Genomic DNA, 24,377 nt, shown 5'->3' on the forward strand with positions numbered 1-24,377 from the left:
TCTCTGAGACGTGAGGCGAGATATCGGCTTTTATTGGCTGGAAGAAAGAACAAGCAGCAATTGACCATCATACTACATCCTGACGACTGAGGGCAGGGCTCAGGCCCCAATCGCTTTTATACCGGGGTCTGTGGGAGGAGCCACAGGAGCAGTCAGCTGGGGGGGGGGGCATATCCAGACAGGTATATGTAGTTCACCACAAGGACCAACGCAGAGCCTCCAGATGGCGGAGGACCAAGAAGTGTGACCTGGGCACCCGAGCCAGGGCCTCACCAACCCTGGCTGGGTCGCCTGGGCGACAGTGTCAGGTGCTGGAAGACCCAAAGTACCCGAGGACCCCAGGTTACATCACTGACGATGTGCCCCCGATGCACCTTAGGACGCATCTCAACGTCCAAGGGTTCAAAAGCAAGGGGGCACAGATTAAGTTGGATTTGAAAGGGAGAGGAGGGCATATCCTCTGGATAGACGGGCAGAATTAGAACCAGGTTTAATATCAGCGACATAGGAAGTGAAATTTGTCATTTTGCCGCAGCAGTACATCAAAATGGCCATATTTTGACCATAAAAGGTAAATTAGTAGTGTAAAAAAAAAGAGCCAAATTGTGAATGAGTGTTCATGGACCACTCAGAAATCTGATGGTGAAGGGAAGGTAAAGCTGAAGAAACAGGTTTGTCACTTGTACATTGAAATATACAGTGAAATGCGTAGTTTGCCCTGAATCAAATCAGTGAAGATTGTGAGAAGTGTCACCACGTTTCTGGCACCAATGTAGCACACCCATATTGTTGATACCTCTTCTTTCCCTTTTCAGGGTTCTTTTGAAGACACTCTGATTCTGAGCAGGAATGGGACAATGTCTCCGGGCCTCACGACCGGCCGCTTTCTGATATCCCAAGAACGCGGCCTGGAAGATGAGTGCGCCTTCAGGGTGCTGGATTTCTGTGGCTCTGCAGGCGGGCTGACTCTTGGCCGGTGCCCCTGACTGAGTCGTCGCGGGAGGACACGGAACATCGAGAGCAGCGGGTTAGCCGCCGAGGGCTGTGTGTCCAGAGACGTGAGTCTCGGGGCCCACTCTCTGGGCGCAGAGCTCGGAAAAAAGCGACGCAGCGGGGTCTTAACATCGTAAATCGGCGAGTTGTTCGTTATGTCTCCCCTCCCGCTGTGAAAACGGGGGGACACCTCTTTTTTCCCTTATTAGGGAGAGGGAGCCTGTGGGATGTCGAATACCGGGTGAACGAGTAATCTTTGGGGTGCTGCAAGTCTGTGTCTTAACTGATGCTTTGCTGCACTCTTGAGCACTCGGAGGGAGGTGCGATGCTTTTTTTTCCTGGTGGGGGATCGTTGCCTCGCTGCTGCTTGTGCATGGGAGGGGGGAGCTGTTTAACAGTTACTCATTCTTTGGGGCACTGCTCTGTTTTCATGGATGTTTGCAAAGAAAAAGAATCTCAGGATGTATATTGTATCCATTTCCCTGACCTGTTGAACCGTATCTTACTGAATTAATCCTAACTGGACATCCTTAGAATGCTGACTGCACGTCTTCGGGCTTCACTGGACAACAAAGACTTTGCTTCTTGAATACTTTTGTTGCTTCTGCTGCTCCTCTTCACGCATCGGGCAGCACTTTTGCCGTTTCCGTAGCATTCGACTGTTTTTACGAGGCCGAGTTGCTAGCTTGACGCTCAACCCAACACAGATGGAAAGCGTGCAAGGGGCCGGCTGGATTCAAACTCAAAGTTCTGTGCCATTGGCATTACACCACCGGCTGGCTGGAATACTTTTGGGTGTAGCTTATGAATTTTGGGCTGCTGATCATGAAAATCACCATGAAATTACCCCCTCACCATAAAATTACCCTATCACCATGAGATTACCCTATCACCGTGAAATTACCCTATCATGCACCATTTAAAAAAAAATCACCTTGATTTGTTATTTCAATTCGTTATTCAAGTCAGAATAACTGCTACCAACATTAAGGAAAGCATTTTTGTTGGTCTGCAAATCAAACAGGTCATCAATGACAGGTAATTTGAAGAACTTCTAGTGGGACTGGAGAAAACCACACGGAAGGCATTCAAGGACGTTGTTGAAAATTTTCTTGGCAAGTGCAGAGCACCAAACTATGTGCAGCTGGTTGACAACATGGTTCAAACATACAAAAACATGAAGTGCAACCTGTCACTAAAGATTCATTTTCTGCATTCCCATTTAGACTTCTTCCCTGCAAATCTTGGTGCTGTCGGTGACGAGCACGGTGAAAGGTTTCACCAGGACATTGTGGTCATGGAGAAACTGAATCAGGACAACTGGAGTCCACCAATGCTGGCTGATTATTGTTGGACACTTCAGCGAGAAGCCTCAGACACCGAGTACAAACGAAAATCAGCAACAAAGCATTTTTAGCTTAGACGAACTAATGCAAAGTGTCAGCACTGTTTTGCGATTAAATACATTATATTGAATAAAAGTTAATTTCCTGTTTCTCCAAATTCCTACGTCATACAAGTAGTCTGATATTACATTTCTGTTCAGCTTCAGGTGGTCTATCACTAACAAAAAAAAAAGAAAATTCAGGAGTAGCAACACGTTGTTGTCCAGTGGTGATAATGAGAAGTGGACACTGAATTGAACTGCATCCTTCACATACATGAGGAGTAAAAATCTTTACGTTATGTCTCCATCTGAATGCGCAATGTGCAATAATCTGTAATTTATAATAATCCAGATGATGAAGTTCCTTAATGAAGATATGCCTGATGGTAGGGGGACTTATGCCTGTGATGGAGACGTAGAGAGTCAGTGGACAACAAGTTCCCAGCCCCGTCCCAGAGTCCAGCTAACCCTCTCCCCTTTGCCCGCGGGTGGGTCCTCCCCCTTACCTGGCTCGGGGGTCTCGGCCAGTGAGGAGGAAGACGTCGAACTTGCCCCGTCCTCAGCGGGGGCCTGGGAGCTGTGACCGCGGCTGCTCGGCAGTTTCAGACCCAGCTGCTCCGCCACCTCAACGTGATCGCCAGGGTGAATGTAGTCGAAGATGCTGCTGCCTGTTAGTTCCACCTGGGCAAGAAAGAAGATATAAACGGGGGCAAACGTACAAGGGTTAATGATGGGTTGGTAAGAACCCCATTCACCATCTTAAATGGCCAGCAGTGCACCTCATATGCAAAGTTTTCCATTTCCCATTCAGACTCCCCTCTTCCTCCCCGAACGCTCAGTAGTCCTGCCTCGAGAAAGGGCTTGCATTCCTTACTTTCAGTTTGTTCCACACTCGCAACCTCCTCTGAAGATCCCCCTTAGTTTCCCTCAAGTCTTTTACCTTTCAGCCTAAACCTATGGCTTCCAGTTCCAGTCTCACCCAACCTGCGGGAGGAAAGACTACCTCACTGTGCAGCTTTGTGCAGAACTGGTCCGCCCAGGATTCTGCCTGGATTAGAGGGTATCAACGATAAGGGTGGAAAATCTTTGTCAAGCATCCTCATGCTCTCTGCCACTAAAGGCAAGATCTCTAGTTGGCTACCCATTTTAATTCAACTTCCCTTGTCTGTCCAGGGCCTCCTCTACTGCCATGATGAGACCAAACTCAGGCTGGAGGAGCAACATCTTATTCTCTGACCTGTTGGCATGAACCTCAAATTCCCTAAACTTTCATTAATTTCTCTTCTCTCCCTTCCATTCCCTATTCTGGTTACCCTTTTAATCCTTCTCTTTCCCTTTCTCCCATGGTCCACTCTCCTCTCCTATCAGATTCCTTCTTCATCAGCCTTCTCCACCAATCACCTTGCAGCTTCTCACTTTATCCCCTCCTCCCTCACCTCCCCCCTTACCTGGCTTCACCTATCATCTGTCAGCTTATAGAAACATAGAAAACCTACAGCACAATATAGGCCCTTCAGCCCACAAAGTTGTGCCGAACATGTCCCTATCTTAGAAATTACCAGGCTTACCTATAGCCCTCTATTTTACTAAGCTCCATGTACCTATCTAAAAGACTCTTAAAAGACCCTATCGTATCCGCCTCCACCACCGTTGCTGGCAGCCCATTCCACGCACTCACCACTCTCTGAGTAAAAAACTTACTCCTGACATTTCCTCTGTACCTACTCCCCAGCACCTTAAACCTGTGTCCTCTTGTGGCAACCATTTCAGCCCTGGGAAAAAGCCTTTGACTATCCACATGATCAATGCCTCTCATCATCTTGTACACCTCTATCAGGTCACCTCTTATCCTCCTTCGCTCCAAGGAGAAAAGGCCGAGTTCACTCAACCTATTCTCATAAGGCATGCTCCCCAATCCAGACAACATCCTTGTAAATCTCCTCTGCACCCTTTCTATGGCTTCCACATCCTTCCTGTAGTGAGGCGACCAGAACTGAGCACAGTACTCCAAGTGGGGTCTGTCCAGGGTCCTATATAGCTGCAACTTCACCTCTCAACTCCTACCCCTCCCACTCATCTCCTTATCCTGGATCCTGCCCCCTGTTTTCCAGTCTTGATGAAGGGTCTCGACCCAAAACATTGATTCTTTATTCCTCTCCGTAGCTGCTGCTCGACCTGCTGAGTTCCTCCAGTATATTGTGTGTGTTGCTCTAGATTTCCAGCGACCGCAGATTTTCTTGTGTTAATAAGTTAGTATAAATCACTGGAATGGGCTGCTGGTGGCAGTGATGGCGGTGGATACGATAGGGTCTTTTAAGAAACTCCTGGACAGGTACATGGAGCTCAGAAAAATAGAGGTAACCATAGGTAATTTCTAAGGTAAAGACATGTTCGGCACAGCTTTGTGGGCCAAAGGGCCTGTATTGTGCTGTAGGTTTTCTATGTTTCTGTTTCGATGGTGGTAGCAATGAGAAGAGGGCAAGGCCTGGGTGGCGAGGGTCCGTGTTGATGGAAGCTACCACCTTGAGGCACCGTCTTCTGACGAGGTCCTCAATGGTGACATTTCTTTAGCCAGAGAGCGGTGACTCAATAGAATTCATTGCCACAGGCGGCTGTAGAGGTCAAGTCACTTAAGGCAGAAGTTGATAGATTCTTGATCGTTCCGGGCATGAGGGGATACAGGGAGAAGGCAGGAGACTGGGGTTGAGAGGGAAATAAATCAGCCATGATGAAATGGGGGAGCAGAATCAATGGGTCAAATGGCCTAATTCTGCTCCTGTATCATATGATCTTATGGTGTGGAGGCTTATGTGCCTGATGGTGTAGAATTAGAAACAGAATCAGGTTTAATATCATTGGCATATGTTGTAAAACTTGTTAACCTTGTGGAAGCAGTACAATGAAATACATGATAACAGAGGGAAAAACTATAAATTACATTAAGTATATGTATAAAATTAGTTAAATTAAATTAGTAGTGCAAAAATAGAAATGAAAAATTAGTGAGGCAGTGTTCATGGGTTCAATACCCATTCGGAAATCGGACGGCAGAGGGGAAGAAGCTGTTCCTGAATCGCTGAGTGTGTGTCTTCAGGCTCCTGTACCTCCTCCGTGATGGTAGCAATGAGAAGAGGGCATGAACTGGGTGATGGGGGTCGTTAATGATGGATGCCGCCTTTTTGGAGCTTTGCTCCCCAAAAATGTCCTGGATGCTGTGGGGAGGCTAGTGCCCATGATGGAGGGGACAGTTTACAACTCTCTGCAGCTTATTTCGATCCTGTGCAGAAGCCCCCCTCCCCCATACCAGACGGTGATGCAGCCAGTTAGAATGCTCTCCACGGTACATCTGTTGACATTTTCAAGTGTTTTTGGTGACAAGACAAATCTTCTCAATCTTCTAATGAACTATAGTCACAGTCTTGCCTTCTTTATATCAATATTTTGGGTCCTGGTTAGATCCCCAGAGATATTGACACCCAGGAACTTGAAATTGCTCACTCTCTCCACTTCTGATCCCTCTATGAGGATTGTTTCATGTTCCCTAAGTCTTATCCTTTCTGAAGTCTACAATCAATCCTTTAGTCTTACTGATGTTGAGTGCACGGTTGTTGCTGTGACACCGCTCAACTAGCTGGTGTGTCTCACTCCTGTAGGAAGACAGGCATTTCCCCCTTTCCCTTTGCATTGTGTCCTGCATGAGTAATTAAGAAGTTTGAGGCAGGATCTGACTTCATCTGGCCACTAATGATCTAAACTCTGGATTCAGCACACAAGGAATAAACAAAATGCTATTAACATTCAGCAGCCCCCTGTGCAGCTAACTACCAGAAGACAGATATTGACTTCCTTGAATATTAAAGGTCAACAAACAGGGCTCAAATCTTTTGCATACTTATGAGGGCGAACATCTGATTAATTAGGCCCGGCTTGAAAGCTACTTTTCCAACATTTCCTTTTTTTTTCAGGGAGATACGATTGACTGGACGCCTTTTCCTGATGGACAACTTGCTTTCTTTATCCAGTTGTCATGTGATCAATTACACCTTATGTCAGACAGAGGAGCACCAAGTTGATTGATCTGCGGGGCTGGGTCCAGGCCACGTGTGGTGGATCTTAATCAAAAGCACATCCGTTGACGGGGGATACACAAGGAATCAGTTGTTTTTTTTAAGCACTTTTTACAATACATTACTTGAATGAATGCAAGAATAAAATTGTACTTTTAATCATAGTTTCATTTTTACTGACACAGTTTGTATCTTTAACAAACTCATATTTGTCACAGAATGTAATTTGTCCCCACTGACTGGCAGAAGATGATATAGCAGTTACATATACCTTTTCTTTTTTATTATTTGGCTGAGTGTTAGCTCATTTCCCCCATGACATGAACATGCAACTGTTGATTGGTATATTCTTATCTACGGAATTTCTGCTTATAAAGGTGATATCTTCTCAAAGGCGCCATGTTTTTATACTGAATCCTTTAATTTCTCATCTCTCACCTGCCTTGTTACTTTGTATCTTTGTTTAAACTTTAAAATAAATTATCATGAAGAATCAAAGTCTCTCACTCATTCCTGAACTCTCCAAGGAACCCAGGGTTTGAAAACAATCGCAATCAGGCAGTGTATCGGGAGGCTGAAGGTCCTTTGAGAGAGTAACATGCTGCAATGGGAGCCCTCACCCCACCACCCAGTACCGGGTTAGACCTATCTGCTCTCTCGGCCTAATGTAAAGAATGGAAAGAACAATTTCTCAAACGATTCCCTCAACATCGGGGGTACTCGGTTAATGGTAGGGCTCCATGGACATAAAAAAGGATGGGAGCCCTGATCTACATGAAGATAATCCAGAACACACACACACACACACACACACACACACACACACACACACACACACACCCTTGCCCGCCTATAATGGTGGCACAGAGCCGGCTAAATTCAGTACCTTGTGCTGAAATCAGAAGCTGATACTATGCCTGGATTCTTGATCTGTAAGGGTGTTAACAGTTACGGGGAGACAGCAAGAGTGTGGGCTTTAAAAAAAATTGGATAGGTATATGGACAGAAAAGGAATGGAGAATAATGGGCTGAGTGCAGGTCAGTGGGACTAGATGAGAGTAAGCATTCGACACAGACTAGAAGGACCGAGATGGCCTGTTTCCGTGCTGTAATTGTTGTATGGTTGAGAGGGGAAATGCACTCAGCATTTAGCTACACCTGTACACCTGCTCACTAATGCAAATATCTAATCAGCCAATCATGTAGCAGCAACTCAATACATAAAAGCATGCCGACATGGTCAGGAGGTTCAGCTGTTGTTCAGACCAGACATCAGAATGGGGAAAGAAATGTGGTCTAAGTGACTTTGACCGTGGAATGAATGATTGTTGGTGCCAGACGGGGTGGTTTGAGTATCTCAGAAATCTCCTGGGATTTTCATTCATAACAGTCCCTAGAGTTTATACTGTACAGGATGGCGCAAAAAAAACATTGAGTGAGCGGCAGCTCTGTGGGCGATAATGCCTTGTTAATGAGAGAGGTCAGAGGGGAATGACCAGACTGGTTCAAGCTGACAGGAAGACGTTAGTAACTCAAATAACGACACGTTACAACAGTGGTGTGCAGAAGAGCATCTCTGAATGTACAACACGTTGAACCTTGAAGGGTATGGGCTACAGCAGCAGAAGACCACACCAATTCCACTACAGCGCTAATAAAGTGATCGCTGAGTGTAATGTTTTCTCCAAGAGGACCACAACCTTGCCATGGTTTGGAGGCCCGCATGCCTCAATGACCCAGAGAGCTATGCTGGCTAGAGTCAGGCAGCATCTATGGAGGTGAATAAACATTATGTTGTAGGCTGAGACAGTCTATCAGGACTAAGGATCATCTAATCCAGGAGTTCTCAACCTGGGTCCACGCACCCCTTGGTAGGGCTCCATGGTGTAGAAAAGGTTTGGAACCCCTGACCTAATCAGTCTCACGTGACTGTCTAGGCCGGTTCCTTATGCCCCAAGCTGTTTGACATGTTTCCTTCCTTGCAATATTGACCGCACTTCAAAAGTGAACCTTAAAGTTCCCAAGGCTGATATATTCAGTTGTAGAAATTATTAATTGGGAATCACATTCTATCTCTTTCAAAGCACGTTAGTAATTTTCCCAAAAGTCAAATTGAGTTCGTTGTCATGTGCACAAGTTAGGGAAGGTATAATTAAGATGAAAACCCTACTTACTATAACAGGACTACACATCTCCTTCAAAGCTTCTTTCCTGAGGCTATCCAGCTACTCAACAAAATTCACTCAGGTGTAATCCCCTAACTGTCCCTGCACAACATCTGTTAACTGGTCTTTCCTGATGCCCTTGTTCCGTTATTATTGAACTTGGAGGTACGTCTCTACCAAAGGAGGTGTAAGGTGCTCCTTCCCTCCGCTCGCCTGCAGGTCACCCTTGGGCAAGGTGTGGCACCTGCTTAGCCCCCGATCAGGGTCACGTGAAGCCATGGGAGCAGGTGGTGGACGGTCGTATGAACAGCCGGTGCAGATCACAAGTCCTGGTTATGCGACCACTGATGCCAGGCAGACAATCTCTGAAGAGTATTGATAATGGCTGGGGTCACCCGTCTTGTAAAGACACTGCCCAGAAGAAGGCAATGGCAAACCATTTCTGTAGAAAAACTTACCAAGAACAATCATGATAGTGGAAAGACCATGATCACCCACGTCATGCAACACGGCACATAATGATGATGATGATGTTGCTCATATGTTCACATTTATTTAAGTTTGATTATTGAGGTTTGCGCATGTGACTGTTCTGCTAATTGTTGCTTACTCATGGCTGTTTGCACTATTGTCTTGTGAATTGTTGGTCGCTATCGTGTTGTCTGTTATGGTATTGTCCTGTGTTTTACGCTTGGCACCGAACCACAATCAATTCTGGGATGTTTCACAGGCTGGCAATGAAGTGGTTCTGATTCTGATTTGTATGTCATGAAATGTCATGAAATTTGTTGTCTTTGTAGCAGCAGTACAATGCAATACATAATGGCAGAGAAAAAAACTGAATTATATATACATATATATAATATATAAGAAGTGAAAAAAAAGTAGTGAGGTAGAATTTATGGGTTCAATGCCCATTCAGAATTCAGATGTCTGAGGTGAAGAAGCTATTCCTGAATCACTGAGTGTGTGCCTTCAGACTGCTCCCCAGTGCGCTCTCCACCGTGCCAGTTTGATGTGGAGGATCAAAAACCCAAAACCCCAAAACCTAATAATTAAACCACCGCCTTGCGTAGTAATAATTCGGGGCGGAGCCTTTTTCACTTTAAAATTGTTCCGATTGTTGACCGACTGTAGCCTAATGCTTTTCCAATGACCGATGGGGTTTCACCTCTTTCCGATCGCTTTATTATTTCCACTTTATTTTCAATTGTGATCGTGATTACTTTTGTGAACAGAAACACTGTGGATTCAGAGCTCTGACGCCGGGTCCTAATGTCCACCGCACTGAGACAGGTTGAATAAGGGACTTGAGCATCCGCGAATTCTGGTATCCGTGAGGGGTCCCGGAACCAATCCCTCGCGGATAAGGAGGGCCAACTGTACTCTACATTTCCCTCCACAGATCCTGCCTGACCTGCTGAATTCTTCCAATATCTTGCATGTTGTTCCAGATTCCAGCATCTGCAGTCTCTAGTGCCTCCAGGTCCCCAAGATCCCCAATCACATTCAATGGAGAAGCTGGCTGGAGGAAACATCTGGCTAAACAGGCAACTGGTGTGTCTCAGTGCAGTACAAGGTCACTCTGTCTCAGCTAGTCCTACTCCTCTGTCATGACAAAGGTACAGAGGCCTGGTGTGGATCTGTACTGAAGCCAGTGAATTGTGGTGGTAGTGAATACTTAGGATTTAAAGATAAAGATCTGGTTTGCCCCAGTTGGGTGTTTTCATGTTTTATTGTTTTACAACATTGAATCATAGTGGATTTACTTTGTCCTTTTTTGACACTGATCAACAGAAAAAACTCTTTTGTGTTGAAATGAAAACGAATTTCTACAGATTTGTCTGAAATGCACCAGTCTAGGTGCTGAGGTACCCAGTGCTCTCTCACCAGCTTCTCCCTTCAATTCATGGATGAGCAACACAGACTACCACTGTCTACATCCCCTCCTTGCCCTGCACCTACCACCCATATATCAACTGCTATCTTCACCTCCTCCAGCCTGCGCCTTCCACAAAGTCCCCAGTCATCACAGACTCACCTTCACTACTGAGCAGGTGAGAAGGGCTCTGGGGTAACTCAGACACAGCAAAGCATTGGGACTGGATGGTGTGAACAGCAAGGTCCTGAAGGAGTGTGCTGAGCAGCTGTGTGGAGTTCTCCAGCGCATTTTCAATTGGAGTCTCAGCCTGGGAAGGGTCCCGCCTGTGTGGAAAACATCGTGTGTGGTCCCAGTATCCAAGAAGGGCTGGCCGAAAGTCTTGAATGACCACCATCCAGTGTCCCTGACCTCACACATCGTGAAGACCCTTGAGAGGCTGGTCCTGGCTCACCTCTGACCCCCTGGTCAGATCAGCCCTCGGTCCCCCTGCAGTTTGCCTACCAGGAGCACATTGGAGTTGACGATGCTGAACAGAGCCCACTCCCATTTCGATAAGCAGGGCAGCACGGAGAGGATCATGTTTTTTGGTTTCTCAAGTGCCTTTAACACCATACAGCCCTCGGTGCTGGGGGGAGAAGCTCCATTCAATGCAGTCTGGCACATCCATTCTATCCTGGATAATGGACTACCTGACTGGCAGACCACAGTTTGTGTGGCTTCAGAGCCGTGTGTCAGACGTGGCGATAAGCAGCACTGGGGCCCCACCAGGGAATGTATAGCTCCCTTCCTGTTTAACCTTGGACCTAGTCACAACACTGAGTCATGTCATCTGCAGAAATGCTCTGATGACTCAGAGGTAGTTGGATGCATAAAGGGAGGACAGGAGGATGAGTATAGGGACCCTGGAGGAGGACTTTGTCAAAGCTGAATCATCTGCAGCTCAACACCAGTAAGACAGAGGAGATGGTGATGGACTTTAGGAAGACTAAGCCCGCATTGCTCCCTGTTACTATAGATGGTGAGGACGTGGATGTATTGATGACCTACAAGTACCTGGAGGTGCACCAGGATGACAGACTTGAGTGGAGCACCAACACAGGGGCTGTGTACAAGAAGGGCCAGAGTTGCCTCTTCTTCCTGAGGAGATTGAGGTCCTTTGGAGTGCACAGGCTTCTCCTTCACATGTTCTACCAGTCTGTTGTTGCCAGTGCAATCTTCTATGCGGTGGTGTGCTGGGGCAATGGCATCAATATGGCTCAATAAACAGATTAGAAAGGCTGGCTCTGTTATAGGAGTCAAACTGGACACACTGGAGGCTGTGGTAGAACAAAGAACCCTGTGGGAAATCCCGGCGATTCTGGACAAAGTTTCTCACCCTCTGCACGCCACCTTGGCTGAATAGAGGAGCACTTTCAGTAACAGATATTGATGGTGAGGACGTGGATGTGGTGAGGACCTACCAGTACCTGGGGGGGGGCACCTGGATGACAGACTTGAGTGGAGCACAACTGCACTGCTCCGAAGAGCGATATATGAGGTCACTTTTACCCTCGGCCATTAGGCTCTATCATGAGTCAACCTACAGCCAGGGAAGCTCCTGTTAGACTGTTTGAGGTAACTCTATCTTTATCTTCCTTACTTCTCTTCTAGTATTTGTATATCTGTGCACTTGTAATGCTACCGTGACACTAATTAACTTTCAGGTCAGGTGACTTGTCTGAGTGCTACTGGTCCCACGTAACCCAGTACTACCTGTCGCACGGTTTGGTGGTCGGTGACTAAACTGGCCCCCCACCCCCCACTTGCCTGGTGAGGAGGGAGGGCTAGACACCCGGCAGGACAGAAAAAACAGGAACCTGTCAAAGAGCGGATGAACCCTCTCGTAGGGTCCAGGGCCATCACGTGCCGTGAAGCGCTGAAAGGGCATCCCTTGCAACAAAGCTTGGTCTGGCCGTTCACTGCAGCAGAACTTGCCCCAGCCCTCTTGGGCCCCACCGTGCTGCTGGATCCAGGAGGGGATGCTGAGGGGGAGGTCTGGACCTGTGCAACCCCCTACTCACCTAAAATCCATTCACGCACACACCGTTCCTTTCTGAGGAGCGGGGTATCCTCAACACCCCACTAACTGACTGAAAGGAACCATCATCACCCTATGGGATGGATAACCAGAAGAGGAATAATTTACTTTGGGATCAATAAAGAATCACAATTATTAAACACAAACTAGTTGATTGCATAATTACTCACCCCCTTCAAGTCAGTATTTAGTAAATGCAGCAAGCAATTACAAGTTCAGTCTGAGGGGATAGGTCTTAAGGGCATGGGAGGAAACCGGAGCACCTGGAGGAAACTCACTTACACTGTCACGGAGGGGGTGCACAGACAAACAGTGGCAGGAGGAGTTTAGATAACTGCCAAGTTACTGAGCTATTACTCCAGTCGCTCTCTCTCTCTCTCGACCATCACACCACTGGCGTTTATGGCAGCAATGGAGGTTTTCCATCTCTGGAAGTAGTCACGGCTTCCTTCATCATGTCAGTCGCTTCCAAGAGGACCACAACTTTGTCATAGGGTTTGGAGGCTTGTGTGCCTCAATGACCCGGAGAGCTACGTTGGCCGGAGTCAGGGCTTTATGCTCTGGCTCTTGGTGGGGGTCACCCACGCTAGACAGGTCAAAAGATAGAGGCCAGACTAACAGCGGTCCACCAGTCCTCCAGGTTCGAGGGTTCAGCTCCAGACTTACAACCCTGACTGGGAAAGCAAATTTGTTAAAGAAACAGCAATGAAGAATCCTGCACCTGAGTGCGACTGTATCCCTGAGTCTTCACCTGGGACTTGCATGGCTGACGGTAGTGAAAGAAACGAGACTGTTCAGCCCCAATGTTGTGGAACTCTAGAACCGACGCTTGATAGATTATTTTTGAATTGATCATGCTTTTTATGTAAAGACATTCTTGCATTAAATTTACACTTTGCTGATTAATATCCACCATCTCTGGTTTATTGAATATAATATTTACTTAGCTCCTGTGGCTAAAGATATCGAACTTCTATCATTTTCACTTGTGCCAAAGCTAATGGCACATATTGTGTTTTTATTTCTTGTTATGTGACATCAATAGTCTATCAACCACTTCAGATCTCTTGATGTAAGATGCAGCAAGACATATCCAAGGGATTTTTTTCTAAAAAATTCTACTGTGCGGGAGGAACGTGTGCACAAAATGCTGGAGGAACTCAGCAAGACAGGTAGCATGTATGGAGGAATATAAACAGTCAACGTCTTGGCCCAAGACCCTTCACCCTGTAACATTGACTATTCATTCCTCTCAATAGATGTTGCTTGACTTGCTGAGCTCCTCCAGCATTTTGCGCGTGTTGCTCAAGATTTCCAGCATCTGCAGAACCTCTCGTGTTTAGAGCCTCTGTAGACGGTCCTGGACCTGCTGAGTTCCTCTAGCATTTTGTGTGTTCAGACACCTACAGAATCTCTAGTATATCACCATGCTAGATGCAACGTGCATCCTTTGGGACACGTGGCTGTCAATTTCAGTTTGACCCGAACGCAGAGCGACGAGCGTTGCAGATTTTGGCAAAGAGAAAGTGGGAGTGGTGGGAGACAGGGTATATCAGGGCAATGGGGATGGTCATGGTCTCGATTGCAGGTGCATGAGAGGAGAGATCTGGTCACGGGGGGGGGGGGGTGTTAGTGAGAGTCTAAAATCATCAAGGTTTGGGGTCAGGAGGTGACGGATGTAGTGAGACGTGGATTTACGGTGGCTGGAGTTCAGAAAAGTGGTGGATTGGGTTGAGGTGTAACAGGATCAAAGGGGAGGCAAATAAATCTAGGATCTGCCTCCTCAGAGGTCCCAATCCTCCGGGCTGAACAACATAACCTTGAGCCCCCCCCCCCCCCACCACACCTCCTATATGTTCTGGAATACAACCCACACAGTCTGACCACATCTACTTTCTCAGGAGGCTGAAATGAGCTGTACTTTGCACGTCAGGACTCACGTCATTTTAGCCTAGCGAGCGGCATCACTGCGTGGCAAGGAAACTGCACCGTGGGAGGGCAGGAAGGCTCCACAAAGCTGTCCAACGCACCACTGGCGCCAGTCTACCCACCATCAAGGACGCTGTGTGCACACTGAGGCGCCAGAAAAGGGCCAGTAACATCACGAAGGACCCCACACACCCTGCTCATGGACTGTCTGCCCCACTCCCATCAGGGAGGAGGCTATGCAGCATCCACACCTGCGCCACCAGACTCGAAAACAGTTACTTTCCCCAAGCAGTAAGGCTGATCAACACCTCCGCCCACTAACACACCCCAACCACCACTACTTTTTCGTTTCTTCTCAGTGACCTAACATACAGCCGAGAGTCACTTGAAGGACATACAATCAAAACGTGTATGAAGCTATCTTATGTATTTATATTGATTGTGTTTTTATCAGTATCATTGTTTTCTTTATCTTATTGTGCTTTTTATGCTGCATCTGATCTGATTAACAATTATTCCCTTTATGCTTTCGTACTGGAAATGATATTAAGCAATCCTGCATCTTGCATACCCCGATTGGGGTGTTGCCCATGGAATGACGTTGAATTGTGCTTGGTTGATACGGACACCCCAGGAAACGGCTGGAAAAACATCTGCGGAGAACTGAGGCAACCGAGAGATAGTTCCACTCAGCGGAGAGTTAATCTTTGAAATCGGCTGACGCTACGAGAGGAATATTTTGTGGCTGGGTTTCTGGCCTCTCTCACATCCCAAAGGTGTGCAGGTTGGTGCATTAATTAGCCACGAGTAGAACCTGGGGAGATTTGATGGGAATGGGAGAGAGAATAAAAGGGGGTTTAAGATCCCGTTAAGACTGTGTAAAGTCTTGGGCAGACTATACCTAAGACTTTTGCACAGTACTGTATCTTCAGCTGGGAAATTATAATCCACCAACGCAAGAAATATTTTTGGCTCTCCCTGAGCCATGATTTCACCCATCAACACCAGGCTACTATCCTTGGACTGTTACAGATCTCATCACATGAGGAGGTCTCCCTTCTAACCTGATGGTGCCACAAACACCATCCACCTCTGTGACAAGTTCCACAAACAGGACTGCGCTGGTAGAACCATCTTCTCTGCCCGCTCTTGCCCCTTCCGAGCCGTCCAGACTTTCTCCCCTCTTACAGATCATGTGTTGCTCCAGACTGGTACATCTGCCGGTCCCTGCATTGTCTGGTACGGCGTGGCGCAGTATCGAGGGGGTGGCACAACACTTGACAATGCCAGTGATGGGGATTCAATTCCCGCCTTTGCTTGTCAGCAGTTCGCACATTCTCCCCGCGACTGTGTAGGTTTCCTCCCAGTGTTCCAGTTTCCTCCCATGTTTTAAAGATGTATGGGTTAGGTTTGGTGAGTTGTGGACAGGCTGTGTTGGAACCAGAAGTTTGGCAATACTTGCAGGCAGCCCCGAGCACAAACCTAGGACTATGCTGGTCCTTAGTGCAAATTACACATTTCACTGCATGGCTCCCTGTACACGAGGCAAATCAAACCAAACTTCTATCTTTGATCTTAACACTAATCTCTTTGGCAAAACAAAATCCGGGCAGGATTCACTTGAATCGTGCCTTAACTTCCTCAAACACTATGATTGAGCCGTTATCAGATCCAAACAAAGAAATGCTCGCTTGGCAGACTGTCGAGATTCAAGATTGTTTTTCTTCAGTACAGGGATGTAAATGAGAATTAAATGATTGGTGAAGGAAAATTAATATTCATTTTTTAATCTATTGAGATACAGTTCAGAATAGGCCCTTCCTGCCTTTCGAGACATGCTACTCTGCAACTCCCTGATTTAACCCTAGTCTAATCATGGGACAATTTCTCATGACCAATCAACCTATCAACCGATACGTCTTTGGACTGTGGGAGGAAACCCACGCGATCACGGGGAGAATGAAATGATTGGTAAAGGAGACAGGAATGATTGCAGGAGACGTCCGGTTGAATAACGGATGGGCCTGCTGATAGATGAAGGCAGGTTACCAGTGGATGACCAACAGCTGGGGCTGATTTGAGATCATCTGACCATCTCACCCAGGGAGCAAGTTTTCTGGAGACTGCGCAAGCCCTGCTATGGGTAGTTGGGGTTCAAACTCAAGGCTCGGGTTTAAATTTGTAGCTTGCCCAAACATACACTTTACTAGGTACACCTGATAGTTAGTGCAAATTTCTAATCAGCCACTCTAGCACACTGATGTGGTCAAGAGGTTCAGTTGTTGCTTTCAGATCAAACATCAGGATGAGGAAGAAATGTGATCCAAGTGACTTTGGTGCCAGACGGCTGATTTGAGTATCTCAGAAACGGCTGATTCTCAAGTCTGTAGTGAATGAGAATGGTGTAAAAAGAAATCCAGTTCTGTGGGTGAAAACACCTTGTTAATGAGCGAGGTCAGAGGAGAATGGCTGGACTGGTTCAGGCTGACAGAATCAGAATCAGGTTTAATATCACCAGCATATGTCGTGAAATTTGATCGCTTTGCGGCAGCGGTACAATGAAATACATGATAATGGAAAAAAAACTGTGAATTGCAGTAAGTTTAATGGTTAAACAAGTGATGCAAAGAAAGGAAATAAAGAAGGTAGTGAGGAAGGCAACATCATCTCAAGTGAACACAACAGTGGTTTGCAGAAGAGCGTCACTGAATGCACAGTTTATCGAACCTTGAAGTGTACGGGCTACAGCAACAGAAGACCACACTGGGTTCTGCTCCTGTATCTAACAAAGTGGCCTCTGAAAATACAGGTACTCACATAATATAGATGGGTCTCTGGGCGAGTAGAAGATATTAACTCTGGATTAGACCTGTAAGCTTTATATTCAGAGTGCTAAATTATTATCAATAACATTTGACAACCCCTCAACCAAAAATGTCTTCCAGCCGCCTCAAGATTTAATCTGACTTCGGTGAGAGTTCTCTGTAGTCAGACGGAAGGGAAAGGCATGAATTTCTTACAAGCCTGCCGACCTTCCACACATCTGAAAGCAGACGCTGAAAGGATGCAGGGCCTGGCGGGTGGGGGAGCGGGGCTCCCGCGAGGATTCGGTGCTCGCCACGCCATCATAATTGAATGCTTCATCAAAGTGCGAGCCGGCTTTTTGCCTGGAGATTGCTCGGGGGCCAAGCTCAAGCTGTTGAATTTGTAAAACGCAGTCTGTCTGTTATGAGAAGGCTCCACCAGGTCTCAGAGTCCCACGCCAGGGAGAGGAGGAGCGTGGTGCGAGCTCAACATCTCAGATGGGAGGGGTTGAAGAGGGAGGGGAAGGAGGGTGCAGGGGGAGGGGTAAACGAATACTACATTTTAGACCATAGAACAGTACAGCTCAGGAACAGGCCCTTCGGCCCCACAGTGAACCAAATAGATTAGTAATCAAATTATCAACTAAACTAATCCGCTTTGCCTGCACAATGTCGATATCCTTCCATTTCCTTCATATTCATGTGCCCACCTAAACATTTCATGAAAGTCTCTCGTATGTCGGCCTTTACCAGAGAGCGCATTTCAGACACCGAACCACTCTCTGTGTGGAAAACTTGCCCCTCACATCAAGGTCATGCAACCCACTGAGGTCAAATTTCTTCAAAAATCAAAGTAAAATTACGAGGGGTGATTGATAAGTTCATGGCCTAAGGTGGAAGGAGTCAGTTTTAGAAAACTTGGCACGTTTACTTTTCAACATAGTCCCCTCCTACATTTACACACCTAGTCCAGCGGTCATGGAGCATATGGATCTTGGACCTCCAGAAAGTGTCCAGAGATGGGTGATTGATAAGTTCGTGACCTAAGGTAGAAGGAGGTGAGTTATACAGCTCTTGTTACAGGCACATGTAGTTCAACTCTTTGAGTGATTATGCAGAAAGTTTGAAGTTAATAACTCATCTCCTTCTACCTTAGACCATGAACTTATCGATCACCCCTGATGAGTTATTAACTGATGAGTTGTTAACTTCAAACTTCCTGCATGATCACTCAAAGAGTTGAACTGCATGTGCATGTAACGAGAGCTGTATAACTCATCTCCTTCTACCGTAGGCCATGAACTTATCAATCACCCCTGCTGTGGACACTTTCTGGAGGTCCAAGTTCCGTATGCTCCACGACCGCTGGACCAAGTGTGTAAATATAGGAGGGGGACTATGATGAAAAATAAATGTGTTAGGTTTTCTAAAATTGACTCCTACCTTAGGCCACGAACTTACCAATCACCCCTCGTATGTAAATGAACTAACCCAGAATGAAGTTCAAAATCTTTGGGGGCTTTGCCGTTGTTTTCTCTGTAGGTGGTGGGTGCTAATTCTTCTGCTGAAATGGGTGGGGAGGATGGGAGGGCTGATGCTTGTGCCTGGGAGGGGAGAGGGGGCTTTGGATGTTCTAATATTTTTCTGTCATTCAGTCTTTGTTGTGGATGTCTGTGGAGAGCGAGAATTTCAGGTCGTATATTGTATCCGTTCTCTGATATTAAATGGAACCATTGAATCATTGAAACCGGCGAACACAGATTCACCCAGTTACTAAGCGTTCACATTTGGAGATGGAAAGATTTGACCAAACGAGTGAAAATTCCCGCAAACTAGCACAGGCTAAATGTTACGTCAAAGTGGAGGTGGTATCAGAGAACAGAGAAAGTGAAGTTGTTGAAACAAAAGAGAACTTCGTCTTTGCTGTTTGAGTGTAATATCTAATAGAAACATTCTGATGGCTTGTCTGAAATCAATATAAATTGACATATGATGGAAATTTAAAATGTTCTGGGAAAACTCAGCAAGTTGTGCAGCGTCTGTGGAGAGAGAAAGAGAGTTAGTGTTTCAGGTGGGAACTTCAGCCCAAAATGCTAACCCTGGATGCTGCCTGGCCTTCAGAGTGCTTTCAGGTTTTTTTTGTACAGGATTGCTTCCCAGAAAGCTGGCTTGGCAGGTGATCGTCATCTGAGTACAACGAGAGCACACTTCCAACAAGGCTGCTCACGTCGCGTTCTCAAGGGTGATTAGTGAGGGGCAATAAAAAAACTGGCTGATCGGCGATCCTCCAAGAAGACCATAACTTTGTCACTGGGTTTGGAGGCTTGCATGCCTAATGCCCTGGAGAGCTACGTTGGCTGGAGTCAGGGCTTTACGCTTTGGCTCTTCGTAATGATGGGTAGAGGCCAGTCTAAGAGTGTCCTCCAGGTTCGGGGGTTCAGCTCAGGGTTAACAACCCTGACTGGTCAAACAAAACTGTTACAGAAACAGCAATGAAGGATCCTTCTACATCTGAGGGTGACGGTATTCCTGAGTCTCCACCCAGGACATGTGTGACGAGAGTAGTGAAAACTGAGAGGAAGTTACTGACGCGATGAAGGGAGCCCTGAACACTGCCAGAGATGGAGGACCTTCATCGCTGCCCTAAACGCCAGCGGCATAACGAGCAGTACGGAGAGCATCAGCAATGACCAGAGCATGAATACATTTAACATCATTTGCATTTACACGCAGTGGCCACTTTATTAGGTACACCTGCTCACTAATGCAAATAGCTAACCAGCCAATCATGCAACAGCAGCTCAAAGCATGAAAGCATGCTGGCAGGGTCAAGATGTTCATTTGTTGTTCAGAATGGGTAAGAAACGTGATCTAAGTGAGTTGAATGATTGTTGGTGCCAGATGGGGTGGTTTGAGTATCTCAGAAACTGCTGATCTCCTGGGATTTTCACACACAACAGTCTCTAGAGTTTACAGTGAATGGTACATAAAATGAACAAAAAAAAAATCCAGTGAGCGGCAGTTCTGTGGGCGAAAATGCCTTGTTAATGAGGGAGGTCAGAGGAGAACGTCCAGACTAGAGAATGGGATCTGCCAAGGGTTAGGTCTGTGGCATTTAAGACCAGTGATTCAGGACTGTACAAGATGTTCAGCTGTGACCTATAGAAGGCTATTTCAAGAGCGAGAAAACAATTCTGATTGAAGTTGATGATGGAATCGGACGAATGGCAGGGTTTGCAGGCCATTTCCTCCAAAGCAAAACCTACCATCCTGAATAGCCCCCACATACGTAAAACACTGCAGGGACTCAGCAGGCCAGGCAGCATCCATGGAAGTAAGTACAGTTCACATTTCGGGCCGAAGCCCTCCAGCAGGACTCCTGCCTGATCTGCCGAGCTCCTCCAGCGTTTGGTGCGTGCTGCTTGGATTTCCAGCATCGGCAGATTTTCTCTTGTTTGTGGTCATGAGCGGCTGTGATGCCACCCTCCAGGTGAACCCGACACTTTGAGAGGGAGAATAAAGCTGCACCTGGGCGAAGCCCCGCAGCGTCCGGTGACCCTGTCACCTCTGTCTCTGTCAAGGGGTTGACTCCTCGCAATAGTGTCTGACAGCTTGTTCATGGCCAGAAGCAATTCCTGCCTCAGCAAGGACCAGGACTTCCTGCAATTTACCTATTGCCACTATATGTCTACAGCGGATGCACTCTCACCGGCTCTGCACTTGGTCTTGGATCAGCTGGGCAATAGCACTACCTACATCGGGCTGCTGTCTATTGACTACAGCTCAGCGTTCAACACCAGTCCTAATCAACGAGCTCCAAATCCTGGGTCTCTGCATCTCCCTCTCCGTCTGGATCCTTGACTTCCTCTTCGAGAGACCAGAGTCAGTGTGGATCGGAAAAATACCTTCTCAATGACCATCACCTTAGGGATGTGTGCTTAGCCCACTGCTCTGCCCTCTGCACCCACGACTGTGTGGCTAGAGACACAATTATCGTTGGCAGAATTTCAGATGGTGACGAGGGGGCGTACAGGAGCGAGATAAATCAGCTGGTTGAGTGGTGTTGCAACAATGACCTTGCACTCAGTGTCAGGGTGGTCAAGGATTGTGGACTTCAGGAAGTGGAAGTCGGGGGAACACACACCAGTCCTCACTGAGAGATCAGCAGTGGATAGGGTGAGCAGATTCCAGCTCCTGGGTGTCAACAGATCAAACCTGGGCTCAACACATTGATGCAATTACAAAGAAGGAGCATCAGGGGCTATATTTCATCAGGAGTTTGATGAGACTTGGTATATCACTGCAGGCTCCAGAAACTTTTTGCAGAAGTACAATGGAGAGCATTCTGAGTGGTTGCAACACCTCCTGGTGTGCAGGAGCCACCAAACGGGATCGGAAAATGCCGCAGAAATTTGAAAACTCAGCCCACTCCATCAGGGACACCAGCTTCCCAAACATCCAGGACATCTTCAAAAGGCAATGCTTCAAAAAGCTGGTATCAGTCATTTAGGACCCCTATCAACCAGGACATGCCCCCTTCTCATTGTGAGTCTCTTCACTCAGTGTGAGTGTGAGGTGGTACACTTTGGAAGGACAAACTCCAAGGCAGAGTACAAAGTAAATGGCAGGATACTTGGGAGTGTGGAGGAGCAGAGGGATCTGGGGGTACATGTCCACAGATCCCTGACAGTTGCCTCACAGGTAGATAGGGTAGTTAAGAAAGCTTATGGGGTGTTAGCTTTCATAAGTCGAGGGATAGAATTTAAGAGACACGATGTAATGATGCAGCTCTATAAAACTCTAGTTAGGCCACAGTTGGAGTACTGTGTCCAGTTCTGGTCGCCTCACTACAGGAAGGATGTGGAAGCATTGGAAAGGGTACAGAGGAGATTTACCATGATGCTGCCTGGTTTAGAGAGTATGGATTATATTCAGAGATTAAGGGAGCTAGGGCTTTACTCTCTGGAGAGAAGGTGAGAGAAGACATGATAGAGGTGTACAAGATATTAAGAGGAATAGACAGAGTGGACAGCCAGTGCCTCTTCCCCAGGGCACCACTGCTCAGTACAAGAGGACATGGCTTTAAGGTAAGGGGAGGGAAGTTCAAGGGGGATATTAGAAGGTTTTTCACTCAGAGAGTGGTTGGTGCGTAGAATGCACTGCCTGAGCCAGTGGTGGAGGCAGATACACTAGTGAAGTTTAAGAGACTACGAGACAGGTATATGGAGGAACTTAAGGTGGGGGGGTTATATGGGAGGCAGGGTTTGAGGGCACAACATTGTGGGCCGAAGGGCCTGTAATGTGCTGTACTGTTCTATGTTCTATGTTCTCATTGCTACCATCAGGGAGGAGGTACAGAAGCCCGAAGACACACACTCAACATTTTAGGAGCCGCTTCTTCCCTTCTGCCATCAGATTTCTGAATGGACACTGAACCCACAAACACTACCTCACTACTTCCTGGCTCCCTTTTTGCAGTACTTATTTAATTTAATTTTAATATATAATTTTTGTAATTTATAATCTTATTATTATGTATTACACTGTATTGCTGCTGCGTCACAAGAAATTTCATGACACATGCGGGTGATATTAAACCTGATTCTGATTCTGATTCAGATTGTTTCAAGCTGACAGGAAGGTGACAGTAACTCAAGTAACCCCACGTTACAACAGCATGAGCTAAAAAGCCTCTCTGAACATTGAACCTCGAAGTGGATGGGCTACAGCAGTAGAAGACCATGAATATACACTCAGTGACCTCTTTATTAGGTCACTGAGTTTAAGGTGATTCCCCCAGATTCAAGTATGTATTAGGACAGGTGACTTAAAAAGGAGGTAAGTCACATCACAGTATTTCACAGGTAAGAAGTCTGTCCCGAGCCTTATAGGCTCATCAGGCCAGTACTTATGCCAGTTTCGGTGGCGTGAAGCGACTGAGAGTACGAGACTTCCCCCTGGATAGAACGCCAGTCTATCGCGAGGTTAACCCCCAGCACTTTGCCGGTATCCATTTTCAGCTGGGTGGACTGGAGCAGTGTGTGGTTCAGTGCCTTGCTCAAGGACACAACACGCTGCCTCGGCTGGGGCTCGAACTCACGACCTTCAGGTTGCTAGTCCAACGCCTTAACCACTTGGCCACGCGTCACTCATTTCACCGATAGCGCTCTTTTAAGTGGGAAGAACCGTGTCTCTACGCATCTTTCACATTCCCAGGAAGTTCCAAATAGAGTTGCAGACTTATTTTGGGATACGTTGCAGGAAAGATGTCATTAAACTATTTTCTTAGAAGTTCAGTAGATTTGGGGTGTCACCAAGAACTTTGGAGCATTGTGACTGGTTGCATCTATTGGTATGGGAACACAAAGGCCCAGGAATGGAAATATCTACAAGGCATGATGGACTCAGCCCAGTCCGCCACAAGCAATGGTCTCCCCTCCAATGAGTACATTCACTTGGAGGACCATCACAAGAGAGAAGTATCCACCATCAAAAACCCCCATCATCCAGGTCATGCACACTTCTCCATAATAACATCAGTCTGGAGGCACAGAAGCCTCAGGTCCCACATGACAAGGTTCAGTAACAGCTATTATCCTACAACCGTCAGGCTTCTGAACCATTGTGGGTCACATCATTCACTTCATTCACCACTACCCTGAGCTGGTATCACTTCCAGGCACTTGTTACAACTCAGGTTCTCAGCATTATTTTTTTCATAGTTTATCTTCCTTTGCTGGGTGGTGGGGTAGAGATATGTGTCTGCCAAAGGAGGTGTGAGGCACTCCTTCCCTCCACTAGCAGATCACCCTTGGGCAAGGAGTAGCACCTGCTTAGCCCCTCGATCAGGGACACGTGAAGCCATGGGAGCACGTGGTGGATGGTCGTATGAGCAGCCGGTGCAGATCACAAGTCCTGGTTACACGGCCACTGACGCCAGGCAGACAATCTCTGAAGAGTATTGATAATGGCCGGGGGTTAGCCATCTTGTAAAGACACTGCCCAGAAGAAGACAATGGCAAATCATTCCTCTAGGAAAAATTTACCAAGAACAATCACGGTCATGGTCATAA

At 46.8% G+C, this 24,377-nt stretch overlaps 1 protein-coding gene across 1 annotated transcript in view; it reads right to left on the minus strand.

Moving 5' to 3' along the window:
• LOC132381756 (neuronal PAS domain-containing protein 3-like) overlaps window positions 1–24,377 on the minus strand; it is a 611,027-nt gene that overhangs the window by 57,924 nt on the left and 528,726 nt on the right. The window contains exon 6 of the mRNA XM_059951328.1: window positions 2,887–3,061. Coding sequence (XP_059807311.1) covers window positions 2,887–3,061 — 175 coding nt within the window. The remainder of the gene's footprint in view (window positions 1–2,886; window positions 3,062–24,377) is intronic.

The sequence above is a fragment of the Hypanus sabinus genome, chromosome 26 (assembly GCF_030144855.1).
Source record: "Hypanus sabinus isolate sHypSab1 chromosome 26, sHypSab1.hap1, whole genome shotgun sequence".
In the NCBI taxonomy this organism is placed as follows: Eukaryota; Metazoa; Chordata; class Chondrichthyes; order Myliobatiformes; family Dasyatidae; genus Hypanus; species Hypanus sabinus.